This window comes from Bidens hawaiensis, unplaced genomic scaffold, assembly GCF_021521415.1.
Source record: "Bidens hawaiensis isolate Kalapana, Puna unplaced genomic scaffold, B.hawaiensis_p1.1 tig00013810_1, whole genome shotgun sequence".
NCBI lineage: Eukaryota > Viridiplantae > Streptophyta > Magnoliopsida > Asterales > Asteraceae > Bidens > Bidens hawaiensis.
In genome coordinates this window covers 419,208-435,982 of record NW_027492181.1, presented here as the reverse complement: position 1 = coordinate 435,982, position 16,775 = coordinate 419,208, and the positions used below count along the sequence as shown (strand labels likewise).

At 33.4% G+C, this 16,775-nt stretch overlaps 2 protein-coding genes across 2 annotated transcripts; both read left to right on the top strand.

The window, feature by feature from the left end:
• Positions 1-4,661: 4,661 nt before the first annotated feature.
• LOC143545035 (sister chromatid cohesion 1 protein 3-like) lies at positions 4,662-11,386 on the top strand. Its single transcript, XM_077036992.1, has 13 exons — positions 4,662-4,961; positions 6,541-6,799; positions 6,881-6,927; positions 7,003-7,076; positions 7,190-7,257; positions 7,799-8,160; positions 8,284-8,434; positions 8,510-8,643; positions 9,193-9,656; positions 9,771-9,804; positions 10,160-10,205; positions 10,287-10,422; positions 11,282-11,386. The coding sequence occupies exons 1-13, from the start codon at positions 4,838-4,840 to the stop codon at positions 11,384-11,386; spliced, it is 2,004 nt and encodes a 667-aa protein (XP_076893107.1). The 5' UTR covers positions 4,662-4,837.
• Positions 11,387-14,422: 3,036 nt separating this feature from the next.
• Positions 14,423-16,762, top strand: LOC143545062 (thioredoxin-like protein Clot). Its single transcript, XM_077037011.1, has 2 exons — positions 14,423-14,581; positions 16,314-16,762. Exons 1-2 carry the CDS (start codon positions 14,437-14,439, stop codon positions 16,565-16,567), a joined length of 399 nt encoding a protein of 132 aa, XP_076893126.1. The 5' UTR covers positions 14,423-14,436; the 3' UTR covers positions 16,568-16,762.
• The last annotated feature ends 13 nt before the right edge of the window (positions 16,763-16,775 follow it).

Genomic DNA, 16,775 nt, shown 5'->3' with positions numbered 1-16,775 from the left:
TGGTGGCGACACTTGAAGATTACTTGTTAGATTCGCATGTAGTTGATGGCAGTGTTTTTTTAATAACAAAGAATGCATAATAAGATTAAGGAGACTGACGAGTTCCGCCGCCACCGCCACCGCGTTTTTCCGGCAGGAACTACTGCTGGTAATGAAGGCAGTGAGGCTGAAGGTGGTGTGAAACAGACAATATAGGTCGGAAGTGGTGGAGTTTTGTGGTGGTGGGGGTGGTGTAGACAGTGGCGGTGTACACATGGTGGTGGTGTTTGTGCCTGCGTATATATATATATATATATATATATATACGTGTGGGGGGGTGTACATAGGGTATATATATACATAGTGTTTGTGTTTTTGGGTTTTCTATTTTTTTTAAATAATGTATTTTCCACGTAGGATGCCAAATCAGCGAATTCATGCCACGTCAGCAAAAAAACTAACAGAGTTAGGGACCGTTAAGTTCGGGAGTGATGGAAGAAAACAAGTTACAAGTTGGGAGTGGTGAGAGACAAATCGTAAGTTGAGAGTGTTATTATCCAATTAGTGAAAGTTGAAAGTATTAAAAACCAATATCCCTATATAAACTTTGTGAAATTATTTATGTTTTACTGATTTAATATCATTATTTTATTAACTTATAAAAAAGACAGAATTACAAATTTTGTCCTTTAAACAAAGCCAATTTACGGTCCGTGTCCTTTTTTTAGTTTCTTTGCAGGCGGTGTCCTTTAAACATTATTTTTCTACACGTTATGTCCTTTACGCTAACTGAGTTAGAAAATTTCAGTTAAATACCCTCACGTGAGGCGCATGTGAGGGCATGTTGGTCTTTTCAACGAACTGGTTCAAATATATTATTGTAAAAATAAATAATATATATTAAAGTGATTCTCTCTCTCTCTCTCTTCCCGTCTTCTCTCTCTCTCTACTCCTCTCCCTCCCTCCCTCCCTGTCTCCACACCAACACCACCACTTCTTCTTAATCCGGCACCATCTCCTGGAAACAAGCCGATGAGGCCATTCTGCCACCCAATGGGTTTCTTGCAATAAAGAGGTATTCAAGATATGTGAGATTGCCAATGGATGGTGGAATCCCGCCCATGAAGTTATATTTGTCTAAGTATAATATCACCATCATCTTCTCTTAAACCAACTCCCTTTCTTCTTAAATCTGGCATCATCTCCGCTCCGGCGAGGAAGACGACAGCACCATCTCCGGTCATCTTCTCCGGCGAGGAAGACAACATCGCCATCTCCGGTCATCTTCTCCAGCAAGGAAGACGACATGATTCTTAACCCTAATTAACAACAACCATCATTCTTGTTCGCTAGATCTGGGACGTTTTTTCTCTTCACTAGATCTAGGACAAATCGAAACCCTAATTCCTACTGCTTGTTCTTCTTGTAATACGTGTGTGGGTGATTGACTGCCATGGCTATTCAAAACAGTGGTGGTGGATGGGTTGGAGGTGGCCGGATCTGGTGGTGGTGGAGGTAGAGGCGAAAGATTCCGGCGGTGGTGGTGGCCGGATCCGATTGGGGGTTTTGGGTATGGGTGGGTCAGGTGAATTGGGTTTTCGGATATGGGTTTTGGAAGAGGACGGGTCGGGTTCGGATGATGGGGATCGTTTACGTTTGTGAACAGAAAGTGTGGCGGCAGTTTGTGAGATGGAGAGGAGGTGGTGGAGGAGGGGGTGGTGGTGGTTGTTGGAGATGGGTGGTTGACGACGACGGTGGGGAATTGGGAGTGATGATGATTGGTGGGTTGAATGGAATGGAATGGAACCTGCAATGAGGTGGGTGGGGGTATGGTGGTCGGAGTGTAGGGATGAGATCGGGACCGTACCGGTACCGACCGGTCCCGGTCCCGATTTTTGCGGATTCTTGGTACCGGTACCGGTACCAAAATATTCGGTTCGGTATCGGTATCGGTACCGGTACGGGACCGGGAGGGGACCGGGACGGTATCGGTATTTAAGGTAAAATTTCGGGAAAATTTGTAAAATACCGGTCCCGTACCGTACCGGTACCGAAACCCAAAACGTTGGTACTGATTCGGTACCAAATCGGTACCGATTTAGGTACCGGTACCGGTCCAGAATTTGCCCATCCCTGCCGGAGTGGTTGTGGTATGGTGATGGTGGTGGCGTAGAGAGAAAGAAGAGAAAAGGGAGGGGTTGGTGTTATAAATTTGCATGTATAGTTGAAAAGACCAATAACATGCGCCTCACGTGTGGGTATTTAACTGAGTTTTTCTAACCGAGTTAGCCTTAAGGACATAACGTGTAGGAAAATAATGTTCATAGGACACCGCCTGCAAAAAAACTAAAGAAAGAACACGAGCCGTAAATTGACTTTGTTTAAAGGATAAAATTTGTAATTCTATCTATAAAAAATAATTAAACATGAAATGATGTTATTTAGTTTTACAAAAATACTTAGTTTTATATTAAATATGAAATTTGTTACTAGAGAATAAGAAATGAGTTATTTAGTTAGTGAGTTTGTTTACAAACTTGTATTAAAACGTCCCTAGTAACTTGGTTTTCACCCACTATTTAATAAAAATATATTAATTTTTCTACTATGCGTTTATGAGTATTACATTGATTTGCAAAATAAAAAAATAAAAAAAAATATGTTTTATCTGTTAATACGAAAATAAGCCACAACAAATTATACCGCCGTTAGGCTTAATTTGGGTTGAACCAAATTGTCGACAGGCTTAATTTGGGTTGAACCAAATTGTTGGTAGTCTTAATTTGGGTTGTGTATTTATCAACATTACATCGATTTGCATAGACACGTGTTTTACCTATTAATACAAAAATAAGCCACGACAAACCAAATTGCCGCCGAGCTTTATATGAGCTTAACCAATCTGTTGACAGGCTGAATTTAGGCTGTGCATTTATCAATATTACATTAATCTTATTGTTTCATATTTTAAACATGTCAACTAATCAAATCGTGTTAGTTAATCGTTTTTAAACCCACGTGTTTAGATCAAGATAGCAAGCAAGTAAGTGGATATCATTTCGTTTAAGAGTGTAGTTTTAGAAGACAAGCATATATAGTATGTGTTTAGTTGGTTCAAGTGTAAAGGTCTAGAGCCCATACCATTGTAATGTTCTAAGATATGATGAAACGAAAGGTGTATCTAGTTTATTCTCATTAAACAATATGTTGTTAAACCATATTTCGTCTCACCTCGTGTTTCCGCTTTGACGGAGTATGACACAAATTAACTATATAAAGTTGTAAATAAAATATATATCAATTTTGGAACTTTTAGAAAGTCACTTTCATCACTTAAAAAATAGTGGGAAGCACTATGAAAACAGACATGTGATATGAGATATTTTGTATACTGTTATATCGTATAGATAGATATAGATATTGTCATATGGATATGAATTCAATACGTTTTAAAAAGTCATGTGTTAAAAATAATGACATGTTTTTCATTTAATTATATCATTATTAATATGCAACTTACAAGGTTTAATTTTTTGTATTTTAGCCACCAAAAGTTTTTATTTGTACTTTGATCAATGATCACAATAGGTTTTTTTAATTGACAACCAAAAGTTTTATTTGTACTTTGATCAAATTTTGATTTTTTTTTTACTTTGATCATCAACAGTTTGTTTTTTTCACTTTAGTTAAAGTTCGGTTCTTTATATTTTGGTCACCACAAGTTTGTTATTTGTACTTTGGCCATCACAAGTTTAGTCTTTAAACTTTTGCCACATAAGTTTTACACTTTCGGCACAAGACTTACGAACTTACAAATTTTTCTTATTTGGGCTTTTGCTGCCACAAAGTTGTCTTTCAAACTTTTGTTATCAAGGTTTCACACATTTACATTTTTGACGCTAGGATTTCAGGCTTTCAAGTCTGGTTACAAAAATTTTATAGTTTTACAAATTACATAAACTATTAGTCTTTCCATTTTGTCATAAAAATTTTGGACTTTTTCAAACCAGTCACAAACTTTTTTTTTTCACTTATAACCTCAACAGTTTTTCACTTTCAATTTTAGTCATGAATACTTTTTATTAACGATATCATAACTGAACTACACCAACCAAGTTACCACCATGCCCCCGCTATAACGCGACAGTTTAAAGCAACTACATTGATTGAGTTTGGATCCTTTTAGGATGTTGAGGTAAACAACGAAGATGTCAGGGTTTCTTCGTGAATCAAGTTCAAATCGCCGCAACGTGTGAGTTCTCTAAGTTGTTACAAATTGTTAAAAAGTTATAACAATGTTAGAACCCTAATTTAATTTTTAGAAAAAAAAAATCAAACCACATAAAAAATAGAGTAAAAATTTAATAATCTAAAAAAGTAATTTTAACCATGCCATATAATAAAAATTATAATACATATACTCTTGCTCTTATATAATTGTTGTATACTTCTATCACCAACCCGTTTGGTTTGGTTTTGATCAACTAATTGCTAGGCGCTAGTCATACAGCAAAATAAAAACTAGTGATTAACATAAATTAATCGAATTAGAACTTATATGTAAATTTTCAAACACACACACAAAATGTTTTTATTTTCGATCAGTTAACCAAACAACGATTAATCCGCAACTAATCGATAAAATACTGACTAACGATTAATGGACGTCATGTGGGCCCGACCCAAATCGTGTCTTTGAAAACCCACCCTAAAATGGCGCCATCTCCTTCCCGCTCGCCCAAATTATTTCAACCCTAATTCTTCTTCACCACCACCACTTTGTAACCCCCAATTTTCACACATTCACAAAACCCATTTTGTGCATCTAATTTGATTCATCAAATCAACTGAAATCAAGATGTTCTACTCGCACAATCTGCTCGCAAGAAAGAACCCGTTGGGTACAGTGTGGGTTGCAGCACATCTTCAAAACCAACTCAAGAAAAAAAACTACACAGAAGTCAACATTTCATCCACTGTTGGTTAGTTCTTGGTTAATTTCATATGGGTTTTTCTTAAAGCTTCGATTTTTATTGTTTCTTGAACCGTTGATTTGATGTTTAGTCATTAGGGTTTGTTATTTTTATGTGTTTATGATTGATTGGTGTCTTAAAATGTAACTAAATGCCAGAATTGGTATAATTTTATTTGGGCATTCTTGATTTTTGTTAAAGCTTGGTTTTTTCATCTTGGTTTTTGTTAAAGTTTGGATTTTTATTATTTCTTGTTGTTCTTGAACCATTAATTTATGTTTGATTACATGTTTAGTCAATGATTGGTGTCTGAAGATTATTATTTTTGTTATGATAAATTAGAAATTGTAAAATGTATCTTAATGCTAGAATTGCTTTAATTTTATTTGGGTAATTTTTATTCTTTTTTATTGTTAAAGCATGGATTTTTATTATTTTTTGTTGATTTTGAATTGTTGATTTATGTTTGATTAAAATGTTCAGTCGTTAGTTTTTTTTTAATTATGATTGATTGGTGTCTTAAGATTATTCTTTTTGTAATGTTGGGTGGCATTGCAGGCATAAAGATTATACATTGGTTGAATTTTAGTCATTAAAGAGTTCTGATTATTTGATGAATTAGAAATTGTAAAACGTGTCTATATACTTTTGTGTGGGCATTCTTGATTTTTGTTAAAGCTTGGATTTTTATTGTTTCTTGTTGATTTTGAACCGATTATTTATGTTTGATTACAAGTTTAGTCATTAGTTTTTTTTAAGTTTATGATAGATTGGTGTCTTGAGATTAAGCTTTTTGTCATGTTGGGTGAGACTGCAGCTTAAAGATTATGCATTGTGTGAATTTTAGCCATTAAAGAGTTCTGATTATTTGATGAATTAGAAATTATAAAATGTATGTAAATGCTAGAATTGCTATAATTTTATTTGGGTTATTTTATTCATATTCTTGTTAAAGCATGGATTTTTATTATTTTTTGTTAATTTTTAATTGTTGATTTATGTTTGATTAAATGTTTAGTCACTAGGTTTTTTTCTTGATGATTGATGAGCGAGGTTGCAGGCTTAAAGACTAGTACATTGTGTGAATTTTAGCAATTAAAGTTTGTGACTTTTAATTATTTGATGAATTGGATAATATAAAATATTTGATGAATTGGATAATATAAAATGTGACTAAATTCTAGAATTTCTATAAATTTATTTGGGTATTCTTGATTTTTGTTAAAGCTTGGATTTTGTTTGTTTTTTGTTGATATTGAATCATTGATTTATGGGTGATTAAGTGTTTAGTTATTAGGGTTTGTTTTATTTATAAGTTTATGATTGATTGGTGTTTCAAGATCATATTTTCTTTTTTATCACGGTGAGTGTCTTGAAGGGCATAAAGATTAGTACATTGTGTATTTTAGCTATTAAACTATTTGTGAGTTCACTTATTATATGAATTAGAAAACTTGAATTATTCAACCAGTTATAAAGATTTATATGTTTTGTTAATATTATTAGTTGATTAAGGTGTTTGGTCTATATTTTTTATTTTCAAGATGATATTTGATATTACACTGACACATGGATTGCACTTTTGTAGAGCAAATAATGAATCCGGAAGTTCCGATTGCTTTAAGATTGTCGGGTTTTCTTCTTTTTGGCATTGTTAGAATTTATTCAAAGAAAGTTGAATATCTCCAGCAAGACTGTAGCGCTTTATGTATAGAAATAAGCAAGGCGTATGCAAATGTTGACATTAATCTCCCTGAAGATGCAAATAAAGCAAAGTATGAATCCATTACTTTGCCTGACAACTTTGCCCTTGATTTGATTACTATTGATGAACACAGCTTAAACGGGTATTCCTATTTTGTCTTTTATTTTCATTTAAACTTTGATCAATGTCATTTTGATGATCTAAATCATAGTTTGATTTTTAGGTCCCCAGATAGCCATCTTAGGCCCAACGAAGATATTTCGATTACAGGTAACGTGTTATGAAGTTTCATATTTGTTATTGAACTTATGATTTCTAAAGTTAAAAAAAATTATTATTGTTCAGATTATAGTCCAGCCAGTTTTTTAAAAAACAGACTTCGAACTCCTGCAGGATATATTATGATTAAAGTTGGTGAGGTAAGTGTGTTACTTGTTTTGGCTGAATATATCGAGTAATTTGGTTTGTTTTTGTTGTTTTTTTTAATTTTTTAATTATGAAAGTTTGGATTTAGAATTTGGTATTTTTTTAGGATGCACCTCAAAATCCATCTATCTCTGATGCTAGTCCCGGGCCAAGATCAGTGCGCTTGGATGAAACGTATGCTTTTTTTGTTTTATACTATTTAACATTGTTTAATGACCAAATTTGACATTTTTTTGCATATTTAAAGTTTGAGTCTTTGACTATTTGGATCATCTTTTGTTGGAAATCGACCATTATTCTTAAACAAGATCACCCTTTGTTGCATATTATTTTGTTATTGGGTTTGGCCGTCTGATTAAAGCATATTACTCAGTTTGTTTCATTGAATTTGGTTCGGTTATACATATAGACAAGATTTATGGAAGTGATAAGCGAACTGAAAACAAATTTTACTAAGTGTGTCATACTAATCACATTTCTTGTTAAAGTCCTAAAAAGACGCCACAATATAAAGAACCAATGAACCATCAAGAAAAAAGTTCATGGTTCTTGGAAAGCTAATGCTATCATTGTTTCCATTGTAAGAAATATGCTTTCCTTGCCAGGGGTCAGTCGTAATAGTCTGAAATGACAACCCTTTGACCTTTTGAAGTCAAATATGTATAAACATATTTAGAATAATTATAATCACTGACTAATCTTGTTTTAAATGCAGTTCTGAGCCTCGTACTCCACCTTCAAATATTCAAGCTGTCCAAGATCCTAATCACCATTTAGAATCGAATGGCAATTTCATGAACGATGATGATGTGGCACCATTTGAAAATCCTCGTATTAGTACTCCCATTTTGCAGAAGAGTCCTCTAGTTGCTATTCTTCCCGACATGGTGGATCCTGACCCAGTATTAGTGAATGAAATTTCAAAGTCAAATAATAATGATGTGACAAATATAAACGATATCCCTGATAATGGCGGGCCCTCGTCGCCACCTAAGCAAATTTCACTACAAGAATCTGCTCATACTGAACATGATAATGATCATGTCCAAGATAGCTCGGGACCACAAGTCTTGTTTGGTGAGTAACGTTTTTCTAATGTTGGCAAAATGGGGGGTTGACTGATTGGTCAAATGTAATATTTTATAAACAAATGTTTACAAACTGCCACTGTTATTAAATAATGGTTTATATGGTGTGCAGAGTTAGCACCATCTTTACAAAAGGCAGAACGGCCATCGGAGCCAGCATCATCTTCACAAAGGGCAAAACGGCCTTTGGAGCAAGCACCACCCTCACCAAGGGTAAAACGGAGAAGGATAAAATACGATCAAGCTACAGTCTTGAGTAACGAGTATGATTTTATAAGTTGATGATATTACATTACAATTTATGTTGTTTTTTATGAGGTGTTTTTTGGTTAATATAGGTTTATGAAAAACGCTATAGACGATGCTAAGGGTTTGAAACGGAAAAGAAAAGCAATATCTTCTTGTTTGGATGTTTATAGATTAAACAATGCCCATAAGAAGGAAAAAGTTCTTTTTGATCCTATAATTACTGGTTAGTTTTTTTTTCTTTTTACGTGAATAATGTATCTTTTGTTATACATTGACTATGAGGTCAAGTCAAATCAACTTATAATTTCACCATTTACTTGTGTTAAATGATTTTTTTTCTAGAAATTCAAATTAATTTTAATAAAATGCTTTGCAAAAATAACATACTTTTTATATTTTGACTTCTTGGATTCTACCTTTTGATGTTACATATTTTCTAGGTCAAGTCAAACTAACATATAATTTTACCATATACATGAGTGTGATTTTTTGAGAAACTTAACATTTACATATATCTTAATTCAGTGTCTTACATAATTACGTATGTATGCTGGTTTCTTGGATACTACCTTTTCATGTCGACTTCTTAATGTTTACATATTTTTTAGTTTAACCATTTACACGTGATCTTTGAGTTTTTAAAAAACTTAAAAAGTTACATTAATCTTAATAGAATTTCTTACAGTATGACATACTTTTGATGTTGACTTTTTTGGATACCACTCTTTTGACTCCAAGATAGTATGAGTTGACTTTTGAAGCCAATGTGCAGGTTTATGTAATGATCTGTCTCAAATGCATGAAGATGGCTATATATCTTCAAAAGCTAGTTTGATTAACGTCGAACAAGTGAATCCCAATTTTAACGTGGAACAAGTGAATCCTGATTTTAATGTTGAACAAGAGAATCCCGATGCGATGGAAATTGGACGTGATAGGGACGTTGATGACCATGTTGACCACAGCATGATACCAATAAGTTCTCCAGATACGCGGTTCTCTTCCCCACCTCCCGTGGATGAAAATACCCCTGCTTTCAGTACTGATGTAGGGTCGAAATCATATCAGGCAGACACTACCATAGGGACTAGGACTAGTGTGGCGTCCACACCCGACCCTGCATCATCTGTTAGCACTTTTAACATGTCTGATACTGAAACACCAGTTTCTCAAAGTCAACATCGTTTGGATAACAGTGGTCGATTATATGATATCCCTGAGGTGGATGAAATTGATGTATGTTTCCTATTTTTTTTATTTTTAATTTTAGTTATCATCAAGTTGTTTTTATATTGTTTAATGTTGAATTTTCAAAACTTTAAACTCACTATTGCAATCTTGTTTGAGCAGCTTGCGGTTATGGAAGATGACGGTGGTACACCAAGTATGTTCATCTTTGACTTTTTAGAGTCAACTGAGTTTTATTTTTTTGAGTTAAAATATGGAAAATAATTACTTTTTTGTAAGAATTTGGTTAGCATTTTGGAGATTAAATTACTAAAGAAAATTATGTCAAATTCAACTGCAGAAAGAACTATGCTTGACTATCTATATTCTATAGTCAAAAGCAGACTTTTGTTTTCTACTTTTAATAATATCATTTTTACATTTTAAAGCGCATTCTTGACAAAAGTAATACACTTTTCTTTTTACAACAGCATATGCTTGTTTTTTTGTTTTTTTTTGTCAAATAATTTAATTTAAATCTGTATCAATTTTGACCCGTGAATATTATACAGGTTTGATGGGCACACCAGAAACAGGATCATTGTTACCAAGAACTAGGTAATGTTTTTGAACATATGTGTCCTGTTATATTTAATTAAGTCTGTTATTTACAATATGTATTTGATGATGATGTTGCAGAAGTGTTGCAAAGTTGATAAAAGAAAAGTCAGCAGCTACTCCATCTACATCAGAAAATTTAGGATCTGTTAGTATGAAGAGTATTCTAGAAGGAAAAACTAAAAAAGTGTGTTCTAGAATGTTCTTTGAGACACTGGTAAGTATTTACTGTTTGCATTATGGTTCTTTTAGGAGTTTGTGTTATAAGCTTTGACTTTTAAGGTCAACAAACTATCTAAGAGTGCTATTTGAATGCAAATTGTAGCATTCTTTTATGGTAGTTTGACTATTTTCACAAGTATATATGGTGGTAGAAAAATCAACACTTTTAATTTTGCAACATTTTGCTTTTTAAAATTATAAAATTTTGAATGTTGGTGTTAATTTTTTCACTATTTTTTTAACTTCCTTGTTGTGGTATGCATTTGACTTTTGAAGTCAAAGAATCTACATCTTGTGCGCTTTTATTAATGCACTTAAATAGATAGGTGTAAACAACCGGAGTGTTTTTTCAAGCTCACGCTCAGCTTGTTTATTATTTTATTAGTTAAACTATATACATTTTGATTATTTTGTTATATATTTATAATTATATTTTTTATGTATAACATAATATATATTGTTTAGTTAACTTTTATCATAATAATTTATATAAAACTTATTATTACATAATTAAAAGTTATATAAGTAATAGGCTCGCGAACTAGCTCGAGCTTGATAAGTGAAGCTCAGATTTGGGCTTGGGCTTGTTTATTAAACAAGTTTTTAAGGCTCGAGCCTGTTTAAGCTTGGCCTAATTCAATCTTATAATGAGCTGATCTTTGAGTAACTCAGAAGTCTTTTGACTTGTTTACACCCCTAACTAAAAATTTCATAACCTGATTAGATAAAATTGATTGGCTTTTTCGGCATTGAAGTATCAATCATCAACACTTGATATTTTTCAAAATTCATGTAAATTTCAAAATTTTAGTTCAAATGTATATAAAACATTTGTGTGGTTGTGTATGATTCAGGTTTTGAAGAGTTGTGATTTTGTTGATGTGAAGCAAGATACACCGTATGGTGATATCACTCTGAAGGTGACTCCGAAGCTTCTAAAGCTCGATTTTTCAACCTAGAAGTGCTCCATGGTTGTTGATCTAGTATTAATATTTGGTAAGATGGTTGTGATTCAAACTCATTTTTTAAAGTATTATTTTTGTCATTGCAAAAAATCACTGTTTTATTCGGTTTTGTGATTGCAGTTGGTATAAACTTGGCGCGCTCATCGTTCTTGTAAATGGTTCGAATCTTTGATTATGGTCTTGAACAGATTGCCCAATCTGCTGTTTTTTTTTTTTTTTTTTTAAGTTTAGCTCTTTTTCTTTTAAAATTTTGTGAAGCGAAATTTGGTTAGTTTTATGTTGCTGAATGACTGATCTTTAACTTAGATTGTAAATCAAATGAATGATTACTTACCCAAGGTTTTGTTTTGTGGGATGGATGCTTTGTTTTGCGTCAACGATATTCATGTGTGATCATCAAAGATTACAATTTAAATGCGTGTTATTGTTCATCTCATAAACTGTAAGGTGAATAAGGAATAATGGGCTATCTTTTATTTTAATGAACATAAAAAAACAACAATATTATGATGTCCATAAAGTTCTAGAAATTTGTTTTAAACTATGTTATTTAAAAAATACTCAATGTTAGTAGAAACTAACTTATTGCAAAGAAATGTCATAAAATTTGTTAAATGGATAAAACTTTCGTTAAGTTGTATTATAAGTGAAAATATTATAATATAAAATTTGAATTTATACAAAAAGTGAAGGCTTAGTATAAATAAAGTACTTTGCTTTGAAATCCTTAATGTTGTGTCAATGTGGAACGTTTCATTTAACACATAATAAACTAAAGGTCAAGTTATTCTACAAAGGGTAACAAAAATGAGAAGTGTGATAAGCCATAAATAATTGATATGTGTCAAGTGGGGATGAGGATCAAATGAAAAATGGTATAAAGATAATTATACACATTTTCTCTCTCCACATGCAAGGCATATGTTAATACCCCCATCATTTTAGAACGTTTATAACTTTTTTGTATGATATTTAAAAAAAATCATCATAATAACAAGCGTTTTTTTTATCTTTAATATGAGCATGATTTTGTTATATAAAATTTAAAACAAAAATCACGTCATTGTGTCATTGTGTCTTTTCGCACATTATTGTGCATTTTCGCTTATCATTGTGTCTTTTTTCATTGTCTTTTCGTACACCATTGTGTCTTTTTTCGTCATTGTGTCTTTTCGTACACTATTGTGTCTTTTTTCGTCATTGTGTCTTTTCGTACACCATTGTGTCTTTTCGCATCATTGTGTCTTTTTTCGTCATTGTATCTTTTCGCACACCATTGTGTCTTTTCGCTTATCATTGTGTCTTTTTTCGTTATTGTGTCTTTTCGCATACCATTGTGTGTTTTCGCTTATCATTGTGTCTTTTTTCGTCATTGTGTCTTTTCGCACACCATTGTGTCTTTTTATCTAATACATAAAACACAATGCTTAATACATGTTACACAATAACTTGAAACGTAAAACACAATGGTGAATACGTATAACACAACCTAAAACGTAAGACACAATGGTGAATACGTATAACACAATAACCTAAAACGTAAGATACGATGGTGAATACGTATAACACAATGACTTGAAACGTAAAACACAATGGAAACAACATATTACACAATGACACAATGAACAACAAAAAAACACAATTAAAAAAACCCATTAATTTTTTTTTATTTTTATATAACAATATGATACTCATATTAAAGATAAAAAACGCTTATTATTATGGTGAATTTTTTTTTAAAAAAATAATGTCGTATGAAAAAGTTATGGACATTTTAAAATGATTGGGGATTGACATGTGCCTTGCATTTGGAGAGAGAAAGTCAACAAAGATGGGTTATTACCTTCATGCCATTTTCATCAATTTTTATTTATTAAATTAATTTCAGCCATTCAAATCTAAGATCAATGGACTAGATTCATTCTCACCCTTCCCATTTTTGTTGTCCTTTGTATTTTAACTTTACCCATAAACTAAATATAAGGTGCACATATATGTTTTTCATAGATTTCATATGAGCATATACAATTAACTAGAAGATGCATATATGTCCATAACGCAGATGAGTTTGACTCGCTCGCGAGTTATTTGAGGTTGAATATATAAAGAGCTCGAAATAAGACGGGCCTTATCAAGCTCTAGCTGAGCCCAATTCTTAAATAAAGTATATTCATTTGTTGAGTCCGAGCCCACATCTTGTATGAAAAGATCATTTAAGTTTATTAGCCATAACGAGTCTTATGCATTTTGAGCTTCACATATTAACTCAGTCGAGCTCAAACTAAACCATGGCTAGTTTTAAGATTTTTCTCATTATATTTAACAAAAATTTACATCAACCAATTAATAAAAATAAACTAGCCGAGCTTTAGCTTTAGAAAAGAAGAAAAAAAAAATACGAGCCTACCAGGGCTGACATATCATGTATACATGTACATGATAAGACATGAACATGAAACATGTATACGTGCACACGACATGAAAACTTATCGTGTACCCGTATCCCAAAACCCGAACATGAACCTGCTAATACCATGTATACACGATAAGACAAGAACCAGGTGGCGCCGATTCAATTGCGAGGAGGCCAGAATGCCGGAAAATTGAAGGCTGCCACTACCGGAGATGTGGAGGGAAACCAACGAACTACCCGAGATCCGGAGAAGGGTTTGTGTGTCATTTGTTTGATGTTGGGTTGGAATGATATGCGTCGTGTTCAATTGTTTAGTATAAAAATTTATGGTTAACTATTTAAGGTATATAGCATATTATATTATTATGATATATTTTTATTTAAAAAAAATATAATCAGATACTAACGAGTACTTAACGGGTAAACGAGTATTTTACCTTTTTAATACACGAAACACGTTAAGACCGTATCTGATACCTGTTAAAGTCGTATAGGTTGGTGTCATGTATAAAAAATCTCGAAATAACCTAACCTGACCCGACCAGACGCGCATATATACAGTGTAAAAAGAACAGTCATTTCAGTTTCAGCAAATAAACAACGCAAAGAAGAAAGAAAGAAAGAAAGAAAGATGCTATTGAAAACGGTGGACGCAACCTTATCGAGCTTCAACGCCGTATTCGACAAATTCAAATCCGAAGCACCGAACAACAAGCACAATTTTATATTGTTCTTGGCTGATAACGAACCTTCCACTAATCGCAGCTGGTGTCCCGGTAATTCATTTCATATTCCTCCTAATATGTTTATGTTTATTTGATTCTTTCTTGATAACTTATTATTATTGTTGGGTTTCTGTTCAACTTAGCACCGACTCACTAGACTAGCGAGTAATTGGGATTAATCAAATTGAAATATTTATATTTAATTTTCAAAAATTTAAAGTACAAAATATTTTATATTGATTTCAGTTTTGACAAACTAAGGAATATTACCCCAATTTCCCCAAATATTAATGTTAATGCATTGTAGATACAGTGTTGAAGCACAAATAGGAGAAATTGTTATGTTAGGAGTAATTTTTGTTATTTTATTTCTTAAACTAACATATAAACCCTTTTTTACACAAAAGTTTGAGAAAAATCTTGGAACTCAATTCGGAGCTGCGCAAGAAGAAATTTTGACAAACCGCCTTGTTGGGACGTTTTTGTCCACGTGTTATGTTAGGGGTATTGTTCAGGTTATTTATTTGGGTTTCGGAGTTTGGACCGGTTAATTGGTTTTTCGTGTTTGAAAACCTATCCGATAACATTCGGATTACTTGGGTTTCGGGTGTGCACGAGTTGGTTTTCGGGTAAGTATATTCTCAGAGTGATGTACAGTTTTCGTTCCTGTGGTTGGTTGAAGTAGGCTATATTAGCCCAAAATCTATATATAACCCGACCCGTACCTAAAACCCGATTGACCCAAACTCGATCAATCTGAATGTTATTTAGATTTATTATGGGATATAATTTCATACAATAAAAACCGATTAACCAAATCCAAACTACCCGAATAAATAACCCAAACAACACCCCTATTTTTTGTGCCCCGTAACCCCAAACTATGACTTTTTTTAAGTAGGGTCCTTTTTAGGGGCGGGCCTACGCTTGTGATACGGTGGTCGGCCATCCCATATATAGTACTATTACAGCGTAAAAATCCCAACCAACCCCTATGAGTATATAGCGATAAGTGATAAAATTTCCGATCCTACTGGTCCTTTGCTAGCCAACATGCTTTTATCCGGTTGGTTCAAATATCATCATTGTACTCAGTATATCCAACCAATAGCAAAGCTATGGTAGGGTCTGAGGAGGGTAAGATGTAGACAGCCTTACCTCTACCCCATAGGGATAGAGAGGCTGCTTCCGGTGAGACCTCCGGCTCAATAGTAGTTTTGCATCAAGCCTTGGACATAAGGCACATAGCACTCAATCATCGGGACACCGGCTGATTGCTGCATGTACCCTTGTCTTTCGGCTATCAACGTCACCACATGATGCCTGATTAACCTACTTTTAACGTTATTTTCACGAGATTAGTAAAATAACGTCAAAATTAGTGCAATTTCCTGTATGAGTATGCTAATTCTTGTATTAGCTCTGTATAAGTTTTTCTATCTTCTGTTAAAATTAAGGTCTTAAAATGGTTGTAGAGTGTAGACTAATGCTGCAAATGAGTCCTGCATTTCTCAAAAGTAATTTCAAGAAAGAACTCGATGAGAAACGATGACTTAAACATGAGCTTGAAAGAAGTTGACTTAAGTTGATATCTAGCTTATATGTGTGTTATTATGTTCGGATCAAGTCATATTTAAGCTTCAAAATCGAGATCGGGCCTGCGTTATGCAGACAAGTCAATCTGTCTAATCTAATAAAAATACTAACACGACCCGTGCAAAAATAGTTTGTTACAACGCGAAAGAATTAAAAATTGTTTCATTGACTTTTAACTTTTTTACAGACTGCGTGCGAGCTGAACCAGTTATATACAAAAAGCTTGAATCATCAGGTGATGACGTGGCACTCCTGAGGGCTTATGTTGGGGACAGGCCCACATGGAGGAACCCGAACCACCCGTGGAGGGTGGACTCGACGTTTAAGCTCAAAGGGGTCCCGACTTTAATCCTGTGGGAGAACGGTGAGGTTAAAGGTCGCCTTGAAGACCATGAAGCACACATTGAGAAAAAGGTAGACTCACTTATAGCCACCAAATGAAGATGTTGATGACCACCATGGTTGCATAATAAGGTTTTAGTATTGCATTTGCAATATGATGCTTGGACTTTTGATGATTATGTAATAATTGAGCCTGTGGCATATGGCTTTTAGTTTAATACTATGCAAGATTGTGTTGGAATTAGTGGTTTGTTTTTACTTTATGCTGTGACTTTATGGGCATATTGCTATGGCTTGTTGAATTTTC